The 27,148-nt window shown below is 35.3% G+C and overlaps 1 protein-coding gene across 34 annotated transcripts in view; it reads right to left on the minus strand.

Moving 5' to 3' along the window:
* ABI3BP (ABI family member 3 binding protein) overlaps positions 1–27,148 on the minus strand; it is a 125,683-nt gene that overhangs the window by 64,620 nt on the left and 33,915 nt on the right. For 26 of the 34 annotated variants that reach the window (XM_032447807.1, XM_032447801.1, XM_032447785.1 and 23 more), the window contains exons 5-16: positions 24,588–24,769; positions 21,506–21,567; positions 17,655–17,706; positions 16,521–16,583; positions 15,797–15,892; positions 14,001–14,078; positions 8,960–9,037; positions 7,592–7,666; positions 4,967–5,032; positions 4,427–4,501; positions 3,071–3,139; positions 1,763–1,837 (exon numbers count right to left, since the gene is read on the minus strand). In XM_032447807.1, coding sequence (XP_032303698.1) covers positions 1,763–1,837; positions 3,071–3,139; positions 4,427–4,501; positions 4,967–5,032; positions 7,592–7,666; positions 8,960–9,037; positions 14,001–14,078; positions 15,797–15,892; positions 16,521–16,583; positions 17,655–17,706; positions 21,506–21,567; positions 24,588–24,769 — 971 coding nt within the window. The remainder of the gene's footprint in view (positions 1–1,762; positions 1,838–3,070; positions 3,140–4,426; positions 4,502–4,966; positions 5,033–7,591; positions 7,667–8,959; positions 9,038–14,000; positions 14,079–15,796; positions 15,893–16,520; positions 16,584–17,654; positions 17,707–21,505; positions 21,568–24,587; positions 24,770–27,148) is intronic. The other 8 variants (XM_032447821.1, XM_015877003.2, XM_032447818.1 and 5 more) reach the window with 6 other exon arrangements.

The following is a 27,148-nucleotide window of genomic DNA, read 5'->3' on the forward strand; positions in this document are numbered from 1 at the left end:
GGCCTTTCTGAGTAGCTAAGATTCAAAAACACCACGAAGAACTGCATATACCAGGGACTGTTCATAGGAGATTCATTCCCCCTCATAACTGGTAACACAATACCTCATATAGTGCACCTGACAGGAACCTAGCCTCGCACTGAAGGATAATCTGACTTAAAGTGGATATCTTGTACTATAACTTCATTCTAATTTTGCACAGAAAAACCACATAAGACCATCAAATCTCTAACGTAATTAAACGAGTGATAGACGAAATATCTTCTCCTCTGTGTATTGCACCTCTGTTGCATATATTGTGGGAGGCCTTATTTAGACATGTATAAGTCACTGAAAGACTGTTATTGAAACGCTTTCCTAAAGCTTCTGCAGAAAACCTGAATAAATTGCTTGATAATAGCGATTTCTCTGGAATTTTAGACATTCCTACGGTTTTTAGATTGAACCAAATAATTCTGTTGGCGTTTCAGGTTCCTTAATGCATTAAAGCCTTCTTAGGGAAAAATGTTCAGCTTTTGTGGCCCGTAATCAGCTAAACCGTAACAGCAGACAAAGGGGGGCCCGACATTAACTAAATCAGCTGAAAAAATTCCGCTAATTTAGAACATATATGAGCACCGATCGAGTTTAAAACTTTTGTGGGATAGTTAAGATGTTATCTATATGCATCTTTTTTTCACGCTGAACAGGGGTGGGACAAGGGAATGTTGCATAATGCAAAAGAAGGAACTGGGCCCTCAATAAGAAAACGAGAAGTTAGGGATTTGCACAATGCTAACAGCGCAATGTACGGTTCAACCATTCGAATGAATAAAGAGGTCTGTTTAAACCAGAAAAAGACAACCATTGGCGCTTGCATCAAGACAGGTCAAAATTGATTGTTGATTGATGGAAGGGGGGAAAAGAAAGATCAAAAAAGAGAAAAAACTTTTCATTACCTCACTTCTTCTTTTGGCTTCCGTCTTATGGAAGTAAATAGGTTTCACCTTTGGCCTCTGAGTAGCTAAGATCAAACCAGAGAACTGCCTTCAGATTCTAGAGACGAACAATTTTCTTCAAAGCAGTGCCAGAACAGAGTTTTCAATATATGCATGTTAAAAGGAATAGATTTGACCTTCTAGGATGCATTCAACCATTCAAAATAGGAGTTCTGGTTATAAAATCTTGCTAAAATGGAAGTAGAAAGAAATTTGCTTGCAAGCTAGTCAGGAATGACAATGTCTTATGAACTGTTGGTTAGTGAGTGTGACAGCATAGAAAAAATATCACTTTATTCATTTTAGCAATAATTCTTATTATTGTTTAAGAATCTTAAAACATGTATTAAGATTTGCAGGTAGTAAGATAACACCTTTTGATCCAGAAGGCAGACAGTGTGCCAGCTAATATAAAGCCAGTCATAACAACCTTTTCACAGAAATATTACACAGAAATGTATGTTAAGCCACTCATTACCTTCCACAGTTAAGTGCTCTTAGCATAGGAAAAAAAGAACAGAAAAACACTGAGAAAGGTAGGCCTGCAGCTGGCAACCTCAATAATGAGAAAACCAAAACCATCCAACTAAAACCCATCTCAAAGACTAACCCCCATCTGTAAAGACAATTGACAAGTGCAGATGAGAATCTGGTTAACTACAACAATAAATGATATGAATTACTGGGACGGTGACAACTAAAGCAAGGGAAATGTTCCAAAAACAGCAGTAAGGATAAAAATGGAAAGTCATTAAAGCTAAAGCAAGTCAACTTATTAATTTTACCTAGTGCTGTTTCTAACAAATAGGGTTCTGTGGTAATTACAGGCACGGTTATCTCCAAATCATCAGTAAATTCAGCTGCAGAAAAAAAAAAAATAAATGCAAATACATCTGAGAAACAGCTGCATGTAAATAAATTATGGGGGTAGAACTAAGGAAAAGAGACATTTCAACTTTCACCGCTGTCTAGGAGTCAAAATGTTTTTGTCTGTTTGTTTTTAATGAACCTTGTTTTTGTCTAAGTATACCTTAACTAACTACATGGCTGAAGGCATTTTCATATTTTCCTGTCTGTGAGAATATCTTCTAAGGAGATGAAAAATCTATCTATCTATATAAAATTATATATACATATATATGCCTTAAACAGCATCTGAAAAAAAAACTTAAAAAAATGGATGGGCCCACAATTTATACTATATCTTTCTACAAAGGTAAGAAATCTTCATAAACTCTAGGAAAAAAACTGTAGGTTCAGGAGTTAACTCCACTTCATTAAGGCACTTATCTCTATAAGGTTTCTCAATTTCTGTTCAATTCAACTTGCCCCCACGTGCTCCTTATAAAAGAATTAACTAATTTGATTTAAAATCATTACCTGGGACTAGGAGGCTTTATAATATTTTGAAACAAATCTGAACTCCCCAAAACTGTATTGGGGTGCCAGAATCCAGTTCATTATACAGCAAAGAACTTAAACTACAACTTTATTACTTTAAGTCTGCAGCAATGAATTGCTTCTTTTCCCCTCACCTCCTTCTATCTGTTACTCATTGCTTTACTTCTCATGCATATATATGCTCATGTTCAAACAAAGCCTAAAAATACTGAGTGTCATCACATACCAAAAGCTCCAGGGAGGTAAAACAAACCACCCCTACAGCTGTAGTCCACAGTATAGGTAATTAGAGAGGTCTGGACTGAAATGTGTTTACATGCAGGAGTAAACACAGCAAAATGTGTACAGTAAAATGTACAGACAGAAAGTGAGAAAGAAAACAGGTTTATCATTGGAAAATATATCTTAGTTGACAGTAACAATCTTCCACCTTACAAAATTTATATCTTTTGATGAATTTATTAGATCAATACTGCTCTATTCAGCTGAGTGCTAGTTGCAGTCTTGCTTTTCATCTGGGTTGTGCTTGGTCCCAGAAATTAAGACACTGTTATACGATTTGAATAATTAACACATACTGCAACATCCAACGCAGGTAGTATAGAATAACTATCTAAAATCACTAATAACTTTCAGCACAAAAAAATACACAAAAAAGATTATGCTTCTAAAATAATATTAGTGTCATTTACCAGAGTCTGTCACTTCTGAAGCTGTAAAAGTTTGAGGGGTAGAAGTAACATGAAGAAAGCCATTTGAAGCTGGAAAATAAGAACACAAATCACGTCGCATTATTTTAAAATAATAAAAACTATCTGCAGCAGCGCCATCTTTAATGAGCTGAAGAAACTTTTTGTTAGTATTTGACACATTATGTCTTCCAAAAAGGTAGACTCAAATGTACTACAATCAACTATGACTTACCAAGCAATTGCATTTATTTCCAAAATTATTATCATTAATGCACAGATGTATAATGCTACTGATGATCACTTTGTCATCAGAATCAGTCAAGAATTTCTGAGTTTATATGGAGAAGAACAGCTCAAAGAAGAAAGAGAACAAATTATGAATAAAAATTAGAAGATTGGTACAGCATAGAAGCTTTGTCTAGAATTTCAAGGATCAAGCAGGAGGATGTCCCGGTGCTGAAACTGGAGAAGGAAAAAGAAAAGATTACAGAGCAAGCATGAACCATAGGAACTGCCTTTTGTCAGGCAAGGCGAATGGCTGACATTTCCAGTTGATCTTCCCTTTAGTAATGGATTTCCCCCCAAAACATATGCATCTGGCATTACACTGTTGGCACGTTAGTGAAATGAAATCTTTCCAGCTGGCTCTTTATACCTTTGTTTCTTTTGGATAACTGGCAGTGGCCCCACATAAAAAAACAATACAAAATAAAACAAACAAACAAAAAAAACAAAACAAACAAACAAACAAAAACCCTATTCTTACACCCAAATTTCCTCATCTTTAAAATAGGAGTAGTATATTTGGAGATATTTTCTATACATCAAGTAGCCAATCTACTCAAGAGTGTGGTGAGATCCTGGCACAGGCTGCTCAGAGAAGTTGTGGATGCCCCATCCCTGGAACTGTTCAAAGCCAGGCTGGATGGGGCCCTGGGCAGCCTAAGCTGGTGGGTGGCAGCCCTGCCCAGGTGCAGGGGCTTGGAGCTAGACAATCTTTATGGTCCCTTCCAACCCAAGGCATTCTATAATTGAATGAATGTCTTCAGTAACATGTTTTTATAGTTCCAGTCTTGAGATCTGGGTGTTGGCATGTCTATATTCATATATGAAGGCTAAAAGAAGGCCAATGCTTTCAAACCAACCAAATAAAGAACAATACTCATCTGTGAAACAGTATTTCAGTTATAATTTCATATAAAATGTCATAAGGAAACCTATAATTTGATGTAGCACTTCCATATCTGCAGTTATTCTTCATCATGTCAAACTGAACAAACTGTTTAATGAGAGACAATATGTCTTTTCTGAAAATTCCTGACTGTCAAGAGAATTAATCTGATGAGAAATCATTACCAGATTTTGTGGGTTGCACTTCTGTGGTACCAGATGGTTTGGATCTTGACGAAATAGGCTGCATTTCATCAAAAGCTGAAAAAAGAATCTGAGCTTAAACTGCAGAGACCTGTGACTTAATGTGTTAGCATAAGGCAGCTTTGTGAAGGCTGTGAAATACCAGATGATGCTAATGCAAAGCATTATGGACAAAAAGTGAGGCACAAGACAACTGTGTAATGACAACAGGAGATGATGGCTCACAATACATTCATCAGGCCTTGCAATTCAAGTTTCACATGCCAAAAAGAATGAAATTTTAAATTATTAAACTTGGGTGGATGACAGATGCAACTTTACAATAAGAAGTGAGAAAAGAATAAGATATGACAACGTCGTCTTTATGTGGTCACAAATGTGTTTTTCAGATGATTACACAGACAAAAGCAGCTTGATGTGAGCGTTGGTAGCCAAGATTCAAAAGCAGATCTTAAAATTACCATTTGCAGATCTAATTGATACAAAGATAATGGAAAAATATGGAAATAATCCACAGATTACCTATCTCCATCTCTCTGTTATCTGCTGAAGGTAGAGATACAGATTTCAAGGTTGGACTCTGAGTAGCTAAGAGCAAACATGAAAAAAGTTAAGATATCCAGGCAGACAGTCTCCTTCTAAGCAGCATGAAATTTAATTTTAGCTGTAACTACTAAGGTTTTATTTAGTTTGAACTTCCATTCTCACAATTGTTTTTTTACCATATGCAAACTTTAGCATAAATCTAATCAGATTCTTATACACTACCAAGAAGCTATAATCCAAACAAACACACCTGAGGCAGCATTTGGAAGCATGTATCAACTGATTCCTAGTATATTACACTGAATAATTTTAAAAGAAAGATGCAATTGGAAATGATGTAAGAAGTAAGATGAAGTCAGTGAAATAACAATGAAAGTGAGAAAACAGGATCTTTAATTTGTTGTGATGTAATGAATAGTATTACAAGACCTTAAAGTTATTTCACTTAGAAATATAGGTGGTTTCAAGAAAGCCTGCGTGCTTCAATGAAAAGAAGGAATCAAGCTGGAATTGGGTATTCTTACCTAAAGGCAGACGTGAGTGAGTTTACATCAGGTGTGAGTTTTACGGTAAAAATAAGAAACAGATCCTATAAAACCATGTGTACAGGCCCTTAATAACACTTCCTTCCCATTAAAAAATAAAATAAAATAAATTTTTTTTGCAGTTGCCTCTTATGTCTACTTAGGTATAAAGAGAAAAATTCTATCTGCATTTTTAATTGCTCCTTATCAGTACGATTTTTTTTCTTAAGTAGTTACACAAGAATTTTAAAGCTAATTTCTGAGATTGAGAAAAGTATTCAAATAAAAAGTTGTAGGGCTCAGTCTGAATGCAGACAATATGAATATATGACAAAAAAAAGAATAGACTTCTGTTTCATATATTGAATCTGCTTTTTCATTTACCTTTAACCAACACATCATATTAATAAATATTATTTCTGGTTACTATGTACTGATTTCAATAGAGCAGAAAACAATACAAACAAGCCTTATGACTCACAGCTTTTGGTCAACAAAAGCTTCCTTTGATTCTTTTACATATAGTAAGAGCTATGAGAGATCTCCCAGAGGCATCAGAAGAGTGGAGCTGTGTTAACAAAGCTATCTTTTCAGAAATGTTTGAATTCAAAATACACTGACCACACAGAATTTTTATAAAATAGTGGGAGATATCTCCCTCTGGTACAATCTTGATAGAAAAATAAAGGAAAACGTCTTCTGAGGAACTACAACAGAATACAGGTCATGCACTTCAGCTTCAATAACTAAATTTTCTTTTCTTTTTTTTTTTTCCACTGATTTCATGACCTGAGGTGATCACAACATGCTGAGGCACAGTGCAGAGAAACTTCCCACATATGACTCCTGCAGTCGCTCTCACAAAGTATCTCAGAATTCAGCACTGACTTCACTGGGAGCACAGATGCTCCACATGATCTAATGCCAGGATCCAACCTCTCCTAACTAAATCTCAGGTTTTGCTACGTGGCAGAAATGGAAGACATGAAAACAAGACCAGAATATACACTTAAATTTAACATGTATTTTGGCTCAACTGTTATAATTTTACCTTAACTACTGATACAAAGATAGGATTAGATTATTCTCTAGTAAGCAAAAATACTATCTGCTATAATTTTCAGGCTTTAAACAACTACAATTCTGTTGAACTTGTTTGTAAAATGTTAAAGGACTTTTTAATTTTAATGCTACCTCTGACTACATTTAGCCAAACTTACTTCTATACAGTGAAAATAAATATGAATCTCTATCCCCTCAAGCACATTTGGAAAAGAGCTGTCAAATACTGTAACAAATCAACAGCAAATTCTCAAGATCATTCAAATTGTACTGTTTGGTTCAAATAAGCACTTCCAGAAATTAAGAGCTCTTCCTGGAAACGACTGTAGAATTTGGCAGTGCACTATGTACATTGTCTATTTACATCAGCACTATTACATGATAAATTCTCATGCAGGGCTTAGTGAAATAATAGTTTATACTGACTCTAGGTCACTCCAGTCAACTAATGAAAAGACCACAATCTGTAATGGCACGTGTGTAACTGTTCAGCCCTGTAATATGGTACTGCCATTGTTAGCAGCAGGCCATAAGCTTTATATGGAGTTCAGGACTAAGACCGGTCAGGTTGGCTCTACCCAAACTCTCCCTTACCTGCCTACAGGTTTACTTTAATTTTGTTAAGCTGTGACAGCTTCTCCAATTGACTAGGTGACCACATATATATATTTTTTCTTTTTATTATCTTTGGGCAGTACTATGATGTACTTATTTGTTCAGTCGTTGATTTATACTTCAACGAGGCATAATTTGCCATCCTCATACCATAAATAAAAGTTACAAAAGGTAGCTCATATATCCTTTTACTCTTTAAGAATCATGAATCCAGAGCAACCTATCACTATAACAAAAATAGACTGAGAATGAAGGATGTGACCTGCAATTTTTGGGAAAAAAACTAATGGCTGCAATGATTTACATACAAAATATTATTGCAGTTGAAGTGTTAAAAAAAAATAATAAACTCAGATAATTTTACACAGAAGTTTGCTCAAATTACAAACAAAATAATTACCAAGTTCTGTCAATGGACTTTTTGGAGCATCAAAGATTCTGGTTCCAGAAGGAAGTGGATGTATTTCATTAGAAGCTATGATAAAAGAAATAATCAAGGCTTTATTTAATAAAGAATATTGCAAGATACAGTATGGAACTATATTTTGACTTCTAAACCATTCTGGAAACCAACAATGTTTATGAATAACAACAATAAGAAGTTCCGTCCTGGGGAAAAAAACAACACAAATCAACATATGCAACTTTGCCACTTAAAAAAATGTGTGGAAACAGAATAAAATAACCATTTCCCCTAATCATAATATTAAGAACCATCAATTAGAGGAAGCCAGTAATAAAAATTCATCTGTAAATATGAACACTTATTTTGAAATTAAGCAACGATATATCTTGATTCACTTTCATATCTTCATCTTAAAAAGTATGTTAGAAAACAGGCAAAGTTAATTAGGGTTAAAAGGTGATTAAATGTTAGTTTGAAAGTGAGACTGATGTTTTAACTTTAGTACATTCTGGAAACCTGCTTGCAACTGTAAAAGACAAAAGAGAGGATGACATTATCTTGAATCAACAGGAATATGTGAAAACAACATTGTTGAGAAGCACTGGCAGTCCTGTGCTGGAAAAAGCTTGGTCTTCTCCATTAACACTCATCATCCTCTATTTATGCCATTTTTAATTTAGAAAATCTAATCCAAATTAAATATATGTACAGATATATAACCAGAAGTTTGCATTCATAATTTTGCGTAGTTTTCAGATTAAAATAAAGGCAACAAAACTAACATTGGAGAACTTAGAAGAAACATAAAAAATCTTAAGTAAGGAGAGATCTCAAAAATCAAAAAAACCAAAAAACAAATCAACAACAAAAACAAAAACCAAAAAACCCAAACATTGCAGCTTTTATTTTTCTCCAAATCAAACACAAATGCATGTCATATGCAACATAAAATATTCCTTTCACATTACTGATGTTATCTAAATGAATCTGTCGTCAAAGGAAAATCAATGAGTTTGTAATTTTTATTCTGTGACTGAAATCACTTTACTGATGGAATTTTTATCTGATGTGAGTTATTAAGATCACATACAGAGAAAGCAATACTTTGAAAAACAAGAATGAATCACCCAGTCAAAACTGCTAGCAATAATCATGCGTAACAGACACAGATCAGACAGTGCTGGATGCATTCCGCTTTACATTTCACCTGTGAGATGCTGAAAGCACAAAGGGAACAAAAAGTTTTAATTAGGACTTCCTTTGATGCTGCTCAGTAGAAGGGATGCAGTAGAAAGAGTCATCTGAAAATTAAAAAAAAGCATTTACTGTATATAGAAGGCAAAAAGCGGCAAAATTAGTTACCCAATATGTTTTGAGATTGCAATTCAGGTTTAGGCGATGATTTAAATTCCTTAGGTCCATGTTTTTTCTTGGCCTGAGCTAGAAAAAAAGAAGCCTTGTTTAATTTTGAATCCCTCTATGCATCTACTGCCCAAAGCCCACCGCTTTTTTAACAACTATTCTATGTCAGCTGATTAGCATTTTTTTTTGCAGCAGCAGCTTAACTTCATCATAATTCATTTTTATCTTCACTTGTGAATTCCATAAGTATTGGGGTAATTCTGTGGCAGTTTTACAAGCAAAAGGAAAATGTTTGTCAGAAAAACTTAGAAACTCGAACATACTTCCTCTACAGGCTCCCAAGCTTCTTTCCTAGAACATAGCATAACAGAATTGTTATACCACACAATGTATTTGCAAATATTTTCTCTGCTATTGTGGATTTTTTAATCATTCTAATGCAAAAATTATCAGGAAAAAAAGAAAAAAGAAAAAAAAGAATAAAGATTCACCTGTAAGACCTTCGCCCTTCATTGTATCCAGTGGTAGCAATATAACATTCTTTTTACTTTTACTCTTTCTTCTACATCTTCACAGTAAAGCATGGGCAGCTAATCAAGCAGCCATTCATTTTACCTATACTGAAGCGTTAACTACATTTTAATACACTACTGAATGCTTGTGGTGTGTAAGCCAATAGCACTATTTTCTTCCATTTTGTCAGTGGTCCTTCAGTGTTTAATCAATAATAAAGGACATATAAGCAAAAGTCTGAGGTTCTGAAAGAAGAACAGCATGGAACACAAGATATTTTTCAGCCTTAAATTTGAGAATATTAGTTCCTTCCAGAAAGCAAATTACGCAGTATTTAGTACCTACTGGTATATACAGGAGATAATGGTGATTACCTCAAATATACAATTACATTTTAGTCTTTATTTAGTTTAAGATCAATTTCATTTTGAAATGAAGTAAAAGAGAAGTTATTTCTGCATGTTCCCCTTTTTCTCCATACTTCTTTCACAGCCCATTAAGCAAGCTTCAGGCAAGAACTGAATGTTTAATTGTATAAACTTATCATTTCTCTCCCTAAAGAAAACATGCTGTTTCCCAGCTTGGGAATAGCTGGATAGCTGCTACTACTGTTAGAAACTTTTTACTATTTTCTGTTTTGGAGGACTTTGTGTTTCATTGCCTTAAAAGCTATAATCTTTATCCATGCTGCTTTATTAAAAGAAACTGAATTGGGTCCTAAGTCAACTACAGTGTTATTACTATCATCAGTGGAAAGTGATTTATTTCTACAGAGAAGTTAAAACAGATTATCTCTATAAACACTGTGGGAGAAAATTCATCCATGAGACCTTGAAAGATAATAGCTGCAACAAACAAACCCCAACAAATTCCTCAGAAGAGCTTCAAAAGCAAACATTTCCTTCTGCTTAAATGTAACCATGAGAAAAAAGCAAATGCAGATATTTAGACATCACTATGATTTCTCTTTTAAGAAGTCATTTGGTTTTCACTCACATGAAGCATGACCCTTGGCAACCAAGTTAGCTGAGCATGTCTAAAATAGGGATAAAAGACATGAGGCTCTCCTCCAAACTTTAGGCCTCCAAGTTTAAAATAGGGAAGAAGAGTAATTCACTCAAAATAATTCTGACTTTTCCCAGGAATTAGGAGAAGTCGGTTTAATAATTTCCTTGGATGGTTCAGTGGTAGCTGGAAAGTAAATGGTTAACAAAACTAAGCAAATTAACTTTGCTATTACAGCATGCAATAGAGCTAGAATCCATTTAGGTAGCGTTTCTCTCCACTCCTTTACTCATGATCCTCTCTTCCTCCCCAGCTTGAATTTGCATACTGTGATGGAAGTAGTGTTCTCACTTTTTCTGATATCCCTTGTGAGCACTTGGGGAAGCCTTTAGAGGCCAGAAGGAAGAAGAACTTGAAAAGGACAGCAACACAGGAATTGCTCCTACTCAAATTAGCCTTAGCTTGGATTCACAGGTGGTCCATTTCAATTCAAGTCTGTTCTCTATTTCACAAGTCTACTCTGATGCATTTCTGGTACAGCTCCTTATGAAAAGAAATAACCTGCTGGGTTTGTTTGCTTTTTTTCTGAATTAGTTCTTCCTGATCCTAGACAAATGCACTGATATTTCTCACCACTGGTCAGATACAATTTCCCTGCCAAGTCAAGAAAACGTTCACACATGATTCAACTCAGAGAATTTTAAAGTCTGTGAAAAAAAAACTTAAAAATTATTACAAAATAGTATTCTTTTTAGAATATAATATTCCTACATGGAAAATATGAAGAAAGAGCTTACTAACTAGTCTTTCTGTAAAAGTGCATGCCAAGGGAGGGGAGGCCTGAAATTAAGAAAACGGTGGGATGTTTGTCAGACAAATACACACAAAAGAGCTACTGACCCACAGAAAACAGAACACACCCTTTGGCAAAGGCTCACAGTAGTGTAAGAATGGTCCAGCTCATGGAGCCTTTCAGGTAGTTCTGCTTGCTGAAACACTCTAAGCTCCTTTATTCCCTTCTTCAATGACAGAGATCACATAGTTCCTTTTAAAAGAACATTCTGAAGCCACTTTTGGCACCAGTCCTTAAAAATTTCACAGCAAATGACTACTATGTCTTACTTCAAAAAAAAAATCCAGTATGATTTTCAAATAGGTAAGTCCAAGCAAAATATAATGAAACAGATCCTAATGCTAAGTCCAAATGTGTCTTCATTTTATCCTGTCTCTCAAATGCAGCCTTTGCAAAAGGCTGGTGCTCAGATCTCTGACTTCAGTTGCTTGTGAAAGTCTGGCTTAAATGCAAAACTATTCAGGTTATTTTTGCATAGGCAACAGGTAGACATAGATTCCATTCAGATAACTTCTGTTTTCTTCCAAAGGATTTGCTCCCACTTCCCAGTTTCCTACTGTCATTTTCCCCTTTAGACTGAACTATCATAAACACAGTGAATATGTTCTTCAATGTAAATAGCATGAAACTCCTGAAAAATCTACTTTAATGTAAGACCTTGGTGCTGTGATCAACAAAAACATAAACAAAAGGAACGATCACCAATGATCAATTCAGTTGGAAATAAGAGACACTCAGTAAGTTTGAAGATGACATCAAGCTTGGAGGAACAGTCAATCTGTCTAAAGGTAGGAAGGTCCTTTAGAGGGATGTGGACAGGCTGAATAACTGGCTTGAGGTCAGTGGGATGAAATTCAACAAGACCAAGTTGTGAGTCCTGCATTTTGGCCACAGTAACCTTAGGTGACATTATAGAATTGGGGCAAAGTGGCTGAGAGACTGTGCAGAACAAAAAGACCTGGGGGTAGTGGTTGATGTTAAGATAAACATGAGCCAACAGTGTGTCCAGGTGGCCAAGAAGGCCAATGGCATCCTGGCTTGTATCAAAAATAGTGTTGTCAGCAGGAGAATAGAGGTGATTGTTCCCTTGTACGCAGCTCTGGTGAAGCAGCACCTTGAGTACCCCTTAATACAACCCATCAAGGCCCTGGAGCTTGTCCAGACAAGGGCAACAAAGCTGGTGAGAGGTCTGGAGCACAACCCTTACGAGGAGTGGCAGAGAGAAATGAGAATTAATCTGGAGAAGAGAAGGCTGGGAAGAGACCTTATTGCCCTCTACAACTACCTGAAAGGAAGTTGTAATGAGGTGGGGGTCGGTCTCTTCTCCTCAGTACCCTTGGTTGAGGAACAGAGCAAATGGCCTCAGGTTTCCCCAGGTGAGTTTCAGGTTTGGTACTAGGAAACACTTCTTCTCAGAAAGAGGGTTCAGGTACTTGAATGGGCTGCCCAGAGAGGTGGCTGAGTCACCACACCTGGAAGCGTTCAAGAAACATGTAGATCTGGCACTAGGGAATGTGGTTTAGTGGGCAAGTTGGTGATAAGTGGATGGTTGGATTAGATGACCATAGAGGTCTTTTCCAACCGTAATTATTCTATGATTATAAATGGTGGTATATCGTTTGCTACTAAAATGACTTTACTTGCTGATTACTGTAATAATGAAAAACACTATTCAATTTCAAAAAAGATAATTCTGTGCAATTATGATTATGCTTAGAATTACTGTCTACTACATACATAATGACATAATACAAAGGAAAGCAACTGGAGTGGGCTGATTCTCTCCCTTCAAGGTGAAATATCAATTTCTGTGTCAGATTTCACACTGTGTACTTGATTAACCGGTAAATTCTATCAGAAAGAATGGTGTACCAAAATTAGATTTTGATTAGAACACAAGCCTGAGGACTAGGATTTTGCACGGCAAATGATTACATAAATTTATCCATTCCGCCTTCACTTTCACAGAAGAGTTATTTCTGTAAAATGTATTTGTAAATTGCGTGTTCTGCAGTTATGGAGACAAGGCAAATTATTTCATAAGATGACTGTGTAACTCAAGTACACAAGAGAACTCAAACTGTAAAGTATCCATATACTTCCAATTAAAGATGAGCTGTTCATTAAACATTCATTAAGCAACAACAGCAACAAAAAATAGGTTAGAGCCTATTTAACAACGATTTCATGTGAAGGAGCTTTTTATTTCCCCTTTAATATTTAGTATGAATACCTCATACTAAGGTTTTTGAAGAATAAATTTAGAGTAAAAACTAGAATGTCACATAGGCATTCTGCACTAGCGTGCTCTTATTCGTCATTTTCTTTCTAAATTATTTCATCAAAGTCAGAAGTTCAACGTGCATATCAAGATTGCTTTTGTTTTGCATTTCAAGATACCCAGCAGTCCACAAAGGTACAGTTCTAAAATATACATATTTACTAACCTAACAATTGGAGCATCTGAACCTTTGCTCCAAAATTAATCAGAATTTTATCTACATTTTACTCTGTGTATCACTCACAGCTACTAACTCAGCTTCATTATGCTTCTGTCTTCCAACTATTGCATTTAACTGCAGAGTAAGCAATGTAAAAATGAATGTAATTTCAGTTTATATCTTTGGCAAAGATACGCAGTACAGTTTCTGAAAATAGAATATTTATTACCTGGGAGGGACTGAGGTGAGATTTCTTGAACTTCTGGTGTTTTGGATTCAGCTGGCCACACTTGAGTCTCATTCTTACCTAAAGGGACAAAGGCATTAGAGAGTTACAGCAAAGCTGCATCTGCTCTTTTCCACTACAGATTTATTTCTGTCTCACTTCAGTTTGCCAAAGTAAACCAATATGGGTAAATGTGGAAAGATGAATACCTTTAGGAATCAATAAAATTCCACTACACAATGAACACAAGCATTTGCCTAAAGATGTTAAACACACGTGCATTTGTAGTATTATTTTGTTCTTAAAAAATACTTTGAGAATAGGATTCACAGCATATATTTAATGCTTTCTGAGTCATTACTTTCACGGTGCAAAACAGTTTTGCCTAACATTTCAACATTAAAATAGTCAAATACTTTTCAGAATTCAAAGATGTAATATAGACCTAAGGATTTTATAAGAACAGTCAAATACATTTTCAAATATTACAGTGACAGATGTGTACTTGTGTTCTTATTTCTGTCAATTATAGTGGCTGGATAAAATCCTTTAATTTCAACAGATATATATTAATAAAAATAGTGAATCTTGGGGACATTCATTTTGAAAAGAGCAATACTTGTGTTTTTCTATTTTCACTGAGGAAGAAGGAAATGAGTTTCATAGGTGAGATATTTTCTGTTTTTCTTGGCTACTATTCTTTAAAAATACTGGTAGATTTTTGAAAAAGTAAATTGAAAAAAATTGGGAATTCAATAAACACAGCATTTTGGAATGCATTATTTTGACCTTTCCAAATAATAGAGAATTATAATAGTAGCAATATGTCAAAACACATTCAGATTTTACTGTGCTGTGTGGCTTTACCCTTACATGCACCCAACATCTGAACAAAAGCAAGTAGCGCTCTTTACTCAAAAGCAAAATGAACTAGTCTGAGAATGTGCCATGGTCAGTAATGAAGCAAGATAATAAAATAAACAAAGTAGAAATATGAAAGGAAGAAAGTCTAACCTAGTTGTTATGAATCAAAATTAAGTACTAAGACTAGAAAAGCCAAAAATTATCAGCTCCAGAGTTGTTCTAAGGAGATATCTGTAAGATGGACCAAGGGCATTGTTAACATTTAAAAAATAGCTGTATTTTTCATGAGTACGTCATTCAAAGACTAATGTATATTAGTTTGCAAATCTTAAACAAAAACTTCAAGAAATCTCTTTCAGAGTGAGCTGGAACCTGCAGGTTCCAGTCATATTCATCAAACATGCAGGAAACTTGTACTGAAATGTTCTGCTTTGTGACAATTTCTTTTTCCCCCCATGGATTTTATTACAGGAATCTCTCCATGAAATATTTTCTCCCATTTAGTCATATGTGAATTCATACAATAAAAATTCATTGAAAATTTATTATTACAAAAGGACATAAACCCCCATTTTTCAAGATAAACATTAGAAGATAATATCTATGGAAAAAAAAAAAAAGTTAAAATGTAAAACGACACAAAAGTCCTAAAGATGGTAAACATGGCTTTGGTTTCTCATCTTTTTCTTTTCTTTGGATCAATTCTTCATTCTTTTGAATAGCTTTGAAAGAAATGAGAAATCTGATCAGATGTTTTAAAATAGGTGATTCCAGTGAACTCTAATCCAATCGAACTATTACTTAAACAAATAAAAAGCACAGGTTAAATAGGGAAAAAAAAAAAAAAAGGTTTTTCTCTTGTATACACAATCTCATATCGCCTAAACTACTGATACTGCTCACGAACAGTAACAGCTTTGTTCATTACTGCTTACCTAGTCTTTTTGTGGACACTTGAGTTATGTCATCTATTGACAGAGGAGGAAGAAGTTTTTGCTGAGTGTCATTGAGACCTGGAACAATAAGATGCACTGCAAAGAAAGATGATAGAGATATTAGTTCAAGAAAAAAATGAACAGTATACAGGTTGCCCTACAGAATGATAGGGTGTGTAGCCTGAGTATCTGAGAAATGGGTTAGTTCTGATCTGTAACTATTACTTCCCACTGGAGCACTGAGTGCAATTTCCCGATTTTAGTACTGAGTACATTAGCACAATTTCACTATTAACTCAAATGGCAAACAAATTCTGAAGCATATAACCCTTGGGTACCTTGATATACGGCATACCATCTAGCAGGCCGAAGAAGACTCAACAGCAAACCTGTGGTGAATGACTACATGTTTGACTCACATTTGCCCACGAAAACTCACATGAAACAAACTTTAGTTAAAGTTAAATAGTTTCAAAGTAGTTCCATAGTTAAAGAATTAGACACCTTCCCAGAGGCAGGAATAAACTAGTCACAAGGTGCATGATGCAGTGAATCTCTCTCACCTATTACAGGCAGTTCTAATTTTACATTATGTGTGTGTGTGTGTGTGTGTGTGTAAATAAAAGGAAAGAACTATCAATATCAAGAAAATTGTAAGTTTTTACACTGTTATAATTTTCAGTCACAGAGGAGGGAAAATTAAAAACAAAAATCTTCTTGTCACCTAGTATTGCTCCTGGCAGAGAAGAACTATCTGAAGTTTTTGACTGTGTCCGATTCTGAATAACTGTGTAGACAAAAAAAATATGTTAACAAAATCATGTGAAAAAACTGAAACAGGAAACAAAAAAAACACCTGAGACAAATCTCAGCATTCTGAAAACCTTTTCTCAATTTAACACTACGAGATGAGGACACCATCTTTGTCTTTTCTGTATTTGCATTCAGTTTAAAAGACTACAATCTGTGTTCTTCTACATTGCCCCTTAAAGGTGCATCTCTTCTTTCCCCTAGCATGTCTGTTTGATATATCTGATATAAAAACATTGCATACTTATTTTAATATACATCCACCTCCAACCCATTTAATTATGCTACCATCCACATGTCTTCAGAAAAGATGTGTGATGGAAAAAACAGATGTGAAGTAAGCATCAGTACAGTCATATTTTATAGGTAATTGCTGTAATTTGCTTTCATATCACCTCTCATTTTTATCTTGTTCTTGAACTGTGAACTGCTTCAGAAGTTGTAATTTTTATTTTCTTACTTAAAATGATTCACTATTCAATTTCTGTTGGCAAATTTTAATCTGCAGTTCATTTTCCACAGCTATCTTCAAATATTAAATCTTCAAAAACTCCACTACACGATAACTCTCACTAATATAGTTGCTACTAAGAAACAGGCGTTTCTAAATGGATGTATGTGTATGCCTGCTGTAGATGTCTCACCCCACTGACTGGGGAAAGGAGGAGAAAAGAGGGTAAAACAGTGATATAAGTGAAAATCTCTTCAAGCTCAAGTATTGAGCTGAGAGACCAAAATATTTGGACAATTCAATTGAGACAGAAAGGAATGGATAGTAGCAGGAGAAAAAAAAATACTCGTGTCTACTCATTGACTCAAGTAAGATATTGTTCACAATGAAAATCAGTAACTCATTTTATTAACAAATAGGCATGAGTTAATAGTACTTGTAATTTAAGTATATGGTTGTTTCTGAAGTTCTATCCATTCTAAAAGGAAAGGAAATATTCATAACATTTACAACACTGTCACAAATTTTCCACCGCTATTAATTTTGAAGGACTCTTGTAGAATATTAACGAGATTTCTAAAAATTAGACAAAATTACCTTGTTTGATTATTGTAACAGGGACCAACTTCTTATTATCTCTTAGCGTAAGCTGGAAGAAAGGGAAAAAAAATACTTGGGATAACTGCCATAATAGTAATTGAACTTTCTTAGTAACCAAAATAGAGGACTCTGATCCAAAACCACGCCTGCCCCACATTGACACTGGATATGGCTCTGGCTGCTCTTACTGAAGGTTACGCTATTGCTTCAGTTCCCAAGGGCTAACATGGAATTAACGTTTTTATCTCCTTTTTCCAGCTCGAGATGTTTTACTTCATAAAAACACAGTATTTGACAACTTAGGAAATCCCAATCTTTTTTTCTTTTAAAAATCTCTTGAGCACTCACTAGGGAGTAGACCAGAAAGCTAAGAAAAACTGACATTTAGCTGCAATAAAACATCAGAAATACGTCCAATTACAAATTTGGTTTCAGGATAATTTTATACTCTCATGAATAGTATTTTTCAGCACAAACTATTCCAGAACCAGGTGTACTCAGCACTGTTGTGTGTGTATTCTGCTTAAAATAAGATTAATTCAAGAGCTGTTTTATTTAGTGAAACTGTTTACAAAGACAAATTGGCAAGCCACTTGTTTTCTTGGAGTTTTTACACTTAATAGTTGCACTTTTCTCCTCATTTGTCTTTCACTCAGATTTTTTTTTTGCTCAAGTTTGAATCTTTTTCAACATTTTGATAACTATGAAAATAAAAAGCACATGAATGAACCCTGCATTTAAAAAATAAATTATAAAACCGATCTGCAAGATTATAAATAAGTATGCATTAACATGTGTCACAGGATCAACTTTTGAGAGCCTACTAATATAATGAGGAAAGGGGAAAAGTGACATTGTAATGCCAGCAATATGAAAATGCTCAGTACATTAAAAGTGGATCTCTTCCAGCTGTACCTGAATCACAAATAAAAAAATAAGTCAGAAAAAAAAAAAAAAAACCTCTCTGTGTTAAGTGCACACCACTTAAAGTCAGCGTCAGTAAAAGTTATTTTAGCACTTCATGGTAGCTGGTCTACTTCATGTGAAAACACATGAAAATTTAGCATTTGATGACAGATTTATTTACTTAAGGGTATATATTTTTGCTGTCTTCTAAGCATTTAAATCATTATAAACCACTGGTCAAGAAGCTTTGAATACAAACTAAAAGCCTAGGAAGAAGAAGCAGGAAGAAGCCAGATTTTAAGAAATAAGATCTTATTAAGTCTTTTTTTCAGGAAAATGGACAGTGGCTGCTTATTCTATGAAAGCCGTTACTTTCTGCTACCTGAAAAGAAGTTTGCATTTGATGTTAAATGGCATTTTCAGTCATTGTCCTTAACAAAGGATATGAAATTATTTTCCTTTCTTGTCACTCACTATTTTTCCTTTAATACTTTTTCCTTTAATAATATTAATAAGGCTTACCTTTCTGATTTGCCTCCTAGTGAAAAAACTATGTTTCAGATCATCAGCTTTTGAAGTAACCCTGCGACTTATGTGACTAGCAAGTGGGATTAAATGCATGTATTAGAAGCTGCTGTCCATTTTATATCTCATCAGGAGCCTTATAATAAATAAACAGTTCTTGAATCCATAGCAAACACTAACATGCCTTCAGTGTCAAACATATAATCATACTTATTACCAGTCCTTTTAACAATAAAGGATGCTTTCACTGGCAAAAGCATACTTCCTTTGTTGAATAATAATGAATGATTGTAGTGTCGGTGATATTAAAATCTACTCTTAATTGTATTTTCCAGTCAGAAAACATAAAGCCCATAGGCATTAGGAACATTAGTTTTTGCCATTATAGTGGCAACTTAGTAAACAAAGAAGGTACTGATTAATTTCAAAGGAAAATTAGATTTCTAAGCCACGTCATAAGTCAAGCATTTTAAGTTCAGATGGCACACCTATGACATGGTGCAGTTCTTCAACATTCTGTCAAATGGCATATGGCAAAATGTCTTCTAGAGGTATTTATTCTTTTTTTCTTACACTCCAGTAACCAAAAAAAAGCCACAAATAATTAAAATAGATTTAAAAGAGACTCTTCAAGCACCACAGTTGGCCTGGGTTGGAAAGGCTTTGGAAAAACACATTTTCAAATGATAGAAGATGGTGGCTGTGTTTTTTGACTGAAAAACTCCAGAAGGAGTCCATATTTCAATCTGACATTATGAAACTTCAGGAACCTCATCAGACAGAAAGAAATCTCTTGTTTTCTTTCCATCTTACTACCTCTCACTGTTTATGAAGAGAAAAACAACACGACTGTCCCTTAAGGTCTCTTTTTTTCCCTCCCTTTCTGGTTGTATCTTACACAGCTCCAGGACCTTAGTCAAACTTTGTGGATGAACTGGCCAAAAGAAACACAAGCTGATATTTGAGTGATGTTGAAAGTGGAGAATGACTAGATGGGTTGGTAATGTTGCCTTAATAAACGGCCTTTAAAAATGTCTCTGTACAGAGAAGAAATAGAACCAAGCTCAAACAATTCATTTATGTCTTTGAAGCAAAACAAGGCATAAACAAATCTTGGCCTAAATAACTGTTATTTTGGCTTTGCACTGATGATATGATTGCGTCACTGAGAAATACTCCACCTAATGCTGTGGAAACTGAAGTAATAACATAAATTCAAGAGTTGGACACCATCAGCTTAGTTTTATGACTTTTTGTATCACTAAGTGAGAGTGGTAAGTGAATTTTTGGAAAAATCTGTGGAACGTTTTCATGATATTTATGTGGAGCTTGATAAAGCCATACCAGTCTTGATCTGAGCACTGTGAAGCTGACTAAAAAGACAAGATGTTGGCTCCAGTTTTGCTTTCACGTTTAAGTTGTGCAAATATTTGGAAAACTGTTTTAGCTCACTTTCTCAGGACTTCTCTTTCATAAATAGAATATCTGCTCCCACAGCTGTGTCCTAACAGGGTTAAGGTCGTGACACACAGGAATAAAGGAACATAGCTTTCATACCAGATGCCAGAATGTATTACCTGGTCTTAGGTTGCCACATACATCTTTAATAATGTTTACAGGGCCAATGGGAAAAACAGCACAGTTGATTTCATTAGCATAATGAAATGAGCACCTTCTTGAATATGTATTCAACTGGCTTCAATCCACTGACAGATAAAACATTTTCTCTTGTATGAGAGACATGACTATTAATGCAAGTGCTGGATGAGAAAAAACTAAGGAAATGAGTAATATTCCTTCTAATGTTACACAAAACTCTCCAGCTGGTTTGATGAAACAGTTAAAAATTCTACCTTCCTACTTGCAGGGATTTAGTGAGCTGCATACCCTTCTCGATAAGGAAACTAAGTTTCTCTGGTTCTGTAAATGCTTGCCTTGCATACAAGAAATATCAATTAATTCAGTGAGTAGACTAATGATTCAATGATTCCAGGAGGCATGAATATACAGAAGAATCCTCTGTGAAGTAAAAGCAGTAAATTATCACAAAATTAATTATTTGCAAGTACAACTTTGACTATAGAAAATTCTTGGAGCAGCACAAATATCACAGATTAACAAACCTGTCTGCTACAAAGGGGAAAGCAAATTTTAATGTTAAGAATTGATATACAGAAAAAATCAGCTCTCTTTTTGCTAAACCAGTATCAGTAACTATGATCAACTCAGCTGCCATTCTTAACAATTGTACCAGTTTACACTTTTAAACACTTCTACACACAGTTACCAACTTTGAGATTTAACAGGTTTTTCAAATTGACATTTGTGGCCGTAAGCTTTTTCTTATTTTACTGTAATAGAGAAGCAAAACTTTGACCATACAGAACTAATATTAAAAAAATACTGTTTTTGCTTACCTGTGACTGGGTACTAGGTACCAATTTGTACATATTCTGGAGTTGTCCGTTTACTTTTTTATCTGTTTTGACAGAAAGAAAAAAATCAAGACAGGCTATCATTTTTTGTTTTCTCCAAGGAAAAAAAATCAAATCTTATCTGGATTTTTCAATAGCTGGGAAATTAATTTAATGGTTGAAATAACTTCAAGTGTATCCATCCAAAAGAAATATATGTTCATCTCCAGCAGTACAGAACAAATATGTAACTTCTCTTTGGCTGTGACATGTTTTCCTTTGTCTCAATATGTGATCAAAGTAACTCATGGATTGGAATCTAAATTTTTTCACTTTGGCTTTTTACTCTTAACTTCTTAGAATTAAAAGCAATGTGATGGAACTGATAATATACAAGGGAAAAAAGAGTCTCTTTTCCTCATCTCTTATATACTAATACAGTGCTTCAAAATTTGTCTACATATTCTGCTTTTGCATTGTTCTTCTCCCTTTGAGTCAACAGACTCAAACAAAGATCAAGGTAATATCATGCTTTTTCACAAATCCATCCAAAGTGAATAAGCGATAGAAAAAATATCAACAGAAAAATGAGTTAAGAGACATATAAGTAGACATGCTATCATGCAGAATCTTTCAAAGTGCTTAATATTTGTCAGGAACAGGATATACTGCTGGCATGAAGACGAATATTTCACAATGATTTCATGACAAAATCAAGTTAAGGCAGTCAAAAATAATAAATTTTCATGTCTTTTGGTAAATTTTGATTCAATAAATGTTGAGCATTTGCCATTCCTTTTATGTCTTTCTCAAACCATGAATAATAATAAAAAAATATCTTCCCAAACCCTCTCAACATGTTTAAGATACAACAAAAATTTGGCCTGCAAATTCAACAAATGCAGGAACATGCAGTAGTAATTCCAACTTATAATAGTTTATATATTCTTTAGTGAGGAAAGAGCATTTACAGTAAAGGAGATGTTCCTGAATATATGAAAAGTCTTTGTGTGGCTGCAAGGCAGTCTAAGATAAAGCAGAAAAAAAATGGCAATTTGTGTTGGTTGGTAAACTTCTATACAGGCGGATGGTAGCGAATTTAGAACGTTCACTCTATTTACTGCTCACAATTTCTCCATGCACTGACAGCATGAAGGGCTTGAATCTGAAATATGCAGCCAGCTTTCTGATTAGAACATTAACATTTGCAGAAATCAAGTACCTCAGAGACGTAACAGAATAGTGCTTGTATCAACAAATGAGAATGTAGACATCCAGGGTAAGAGCAGATCCTTTGTATTTAGATGCTGCGGAAACAGCCACTGACTATACACTCCAGAAAAAAGAAATTCTACCTGCAAATTTTACAGATTCTTACAGGACTATATCTTTCAACTCAACTCAGCAGGCTTCCCTAACAAGAATGATTCTTCTGGCATGTTAAAAAATACAATGTCCATAAGAAACCACAGCTAGAAAAACTTTCAGTATAAACAGCAAGTTTAGTGATAACAGTGTACATATTTTAATCATAGTTTTGAACATAGTATTAAACTATAAACACTATGCATTCTTTATTCCCTGTTAAATGTTCAAAAATACTTCAACAAATTTCTTTTATATATTCTACAAATTCCTTGGCAAAACAGCCTTTTATTAAGCCTTCTTTAGTGCTGTGAAGGAGAGTGATTTTTGTGAGGTGGGTATGGGAAAAGAGTATTCTCCACATTAAGCTCATGTTATAATGATGGCATTGTTCTGGACTTCCACAATGACTCTACAGGCACTGGGAGGTACCTTAAAGTTGCAGCTTTCTAATGTGTGCTGAAGGCCAGATAAGTTTTTGAGTATAGAGTATGTGGGCTTTCGCAGTGCATCCATCTCTCTGCTCTCTTATCCTCGTTATGTTAAGTAACATGCCTGCAGCTTGAAACTGAGGTCAAAATAAAACTTCAGATGGAAATCTCACACAAATAAAGCTATTTTATGAGAATTTCTGTTCTTCCTTTCTCAGGGAAGCTATAAATACTGACCTTAGGAGTTTGAAGCATCTTCTGACAAACATCATGTTTAGAAATATCTTTAATTAAATGCCCAAGGAAAGCTCAGATTGAAATAAAAGGAGGAAGACTCAACTGCTGCATAATTCTTCCATTGACAGCAGCAATCCTTTGAACAGTACATGGTTTTTTGATGGTTAATTAGATGTTACTTTGCCTGCACTTTCCTAGGACTTTGCATTAAAAAATATATATGTATATATAACTGTGTGAACATCCAGAAATGCCATATTCTCTCTTTAGGCAGACATTAGAATGTAAGTTTCCTATGAACACAATTTTTATAATTCCTTGACTAAAAATTAACTTTGAATTGAACTTTTCTGAAGAGTTGTAAGGGATCCATTTTGACATGTGCTGGATAGGACAAGTTCTTTCTTGCTTTTAACCAGCTTGAATTTGTAAGCAGAAGATTCAAACAGGAATAACTTTCCATCAAATCAGATTAGTAAAGACCTTACTATTCTAGGCCCAAAGAAAAAGCTTGGAATCCAGTCAGATGTATAAATACACAGACAACATTTGATGTGTATCTACCTAAATTGTTACACTTCTGCCAAACTGCATTGAATTCTCTATCATTCACAGTTAAATGAGAACATCTTTCTGTTGCATATTGGGTAGGTGGTGCCTGCATGCAGCTGGGGTGGAGTCAGGGAGGTCACGAGGGTCTGCCAGGGGCGGTGACCTGTACCACTATATAGGGTTTGTTGTGAGGCATTAAACTTGTAATTTAGGTGTTACGCACTGTGTGTGAGTCCTGTCTGTTCCCTGTGCACGGAGGCACGGTAAAGTCACGAGGCAGCCTTGACTTGTTGCCGGATCGGGAGGCGACACTTTCAAATAAGTAGATAACAGTTTTTGAAAAACAATTTCTCCTTCACCAATTCCTAAAAGAATTTTTTAGAGGAGTGCAGATGGCATTAAAACAGTAAAAAACTGATCAGTGGTTTAAGTTCTATCGCAACAGGAAAAAAATGCTGTCAAAATTATTATCTATTAGATAATTACTAGAAAATACTTACTAGACATAACTGTCTTATGATTGGAAGTCTTGCTCCAGACGCTATCCTCCATGTTGTCTTTAACTCCAAATTCATAAAGTGTGTTTGGCTTCAGATTGTCTACCACCGTTTCCGTAACTGGGCAAAGCTGAAAAACCCATTTCTTGTCTTTATCCTTTTCTCTGTAGCGAACAGTGTAGAACCTGCTCAACAAAAACAGGTTTTTCTTCAGAAAGAAACTCACTGCAATCATTTTTGTTAGTAATTACTAAAATGACTTCTACTAGCTATAATTTTTGTTCTTTTAGGTCCCTTAGAGTTATCAAATATCTGAAAAGCCAGCAAACAAACATGATGTGAACTTCATCATTTCCCACATACATATATATTCCCCTTTATACAGCACTCAACATCACTAGTAGTATATACAGAGCAAAAAAACAGTCTCATTAGTTATGAACATTCACATGTGATTCTGAGCAGAAGCTACAAGCTTCTTTTACAAGCAGTTTCTGCAATTCTGACATATGCTGGAACAAGTCAATTGAATAGACTCATGAGTTTCTTCATTAGTGAGCTTCAACAAATTTCTTAGAAACTTCTGCATCTCTTCAGGGTAAGGTGTTCCCCCTAAAACTAGTCCAAAATATTCACAAGGGGAAAAAAATGTAATAGTTGACATTTAAATAATACATTTCCCATTCAGTGTTCCCATAAAGTATTGCCCAGACTTTGAACAAGAAAGTAAACTAAGACAGTACTTTCTGTAATTAAAGTCAATGTGATGAATACTAATGGATTATAAAATTAAAAAGCACTTCCACCAAAATTGCTCAATTAAATCAAGCAGCACCACCCTGAAAAAGTATGACTGTAATACTAACCAGAATAAAGCAATAGAATGTAAATCCAGCGTTATGACTCAAGAACTCTACTGCTTGCTAGTCTCCTTTTCAACATACAGACTGTATCACTGCCAAATTAGAGTTTAGTCTTCTGTGGTTTTATTTTGTTGTTGTTGTTTTTTGATATCAGGGATGTTTGGTAATTCTTTAATTCAAGTATTACTGAAATTTGTTACACATACTGTAAAGTCTCCATCTCACACTGAATAAGGATGAATTCCATCCAAATTCTTTTTTTTTCTACACTTCAGTTGTGCCTTCTGAAGAAGAAAATTAAACCCAAAAAATAAATATACCAGTACAAAACTGTAAATGCATAAACTTCCTTTTGCCGGATTTACAGATGTGCATTGCAAGAGTAGAGTATACATGAAAGGTGACTGCAGAGCATGGGGAAATCCCTACTCCCTTATTAAAACACAGACTATGACAAGACAAGGGCCAATAGCAAAAAATACTGTCACACACCACAACTGACTTTGCTACATGTTTTAGGAAATGGGCAGTTCTTCTGGATTTCCTGAAAAACAAACAAAACATAAACTCTGACCACTCCATCATGACACTAATTAGGTCGAAGGCTTAGTCTTCCAGAGTCAGGCTGGAGAAGACAACAGCCTTTCTCCTGCAACATAATAATGCTACACCCCAGATTACTTCAAAGATCATGGAGCTCCATTGCCAATCTTAGCTGGACTCTTCTGCTACAACCACAGTATAGTTTGAATATGGTGCTGTATAAGTTCTATCTGTTCAAGTCAATGAACTGTGTGGGCAATATTTTCCTAGCAATGATGCTCTCACAGCAGCTGTGAAAGAGTGGGTCACATGCCAATTTTTATGAGCACGGCATTCCAGCTGTTGTTTATCACTAGCAAAAATGCTTAGCTAATGGTGATGACTATGCTGAAAAAACAGTGTTTTGTAGCATAGGATTCACTTTCTCCAATAGTGTAATATACTCTATATTGTTGTTTTCAAGAAAATAAATAGGAGGCAGTACTTTCAGAGTGAACCATGTAGATAAACTAGAAAAATGAAAGCAAAAAAAATTCTTCTCAACATCACAGAGAGTGGAAGTGGCAGTGCACAGAAGCTTTCTGAGGTGGGAAGGCCCCAGGATAGCTCAGACACCCAGTAGAACCCTGGCACCACTCAGAGAGTGGCTGGCCAGGAGTAATGGTGGCCATTCCCTGCCTGTACACACAGCAACCATAGGGAGTTCTATGGCCAGAGTGGGCTTCCAACAGTATTTGTTACCTATTTGCGGAGAACTCCTGTCATGGTATTCACCAGGCAAGAAACCATGCCTTCTGAGTCCCCTTCAGCCTCTCCATCCACAGGAACTGACACAGCTATCCAAAGAGTTCTCCTATGTAAACAAGCAGTCACCCTGAAGCTCAGTCACCCCAACCTCTGGCTTCAGGGTGTGCCCAAATTTTTTTGTTAGCAGCACTGAGCACACCTGTGGGATCTGAGCCCAGGTGGGAGAACTGCTCAGCCTGAAAGAAGACAGAGCTTCAGGTGGAGGTGACTAATCTAAGGAGCAACAGGGAATTGGAGGAGGAGACAGACTGGCAGAATCATGCTTTGCCATCCTTGATACGGGTATGTCAGATATAAAGGATCTCTTGCCCTCTGCCACCAGGCAGAAGGAGGGGATCTAAGAGATGAGGG

This window comes from Coturnix japonica, chromosome 1 (genome assembly GCF_001577835.2).
Source record: "Coturnix japonica isolate 7356 chromosome 1, Coturnix japonica 2.1, whole genome shotgun sequence".
NCBI classification, from domain to species: Eukaryota; Metazoa; Chordata; class Aves; order Galliformes; family Phasianidae; genus Coturnix; species Coturnix japonica.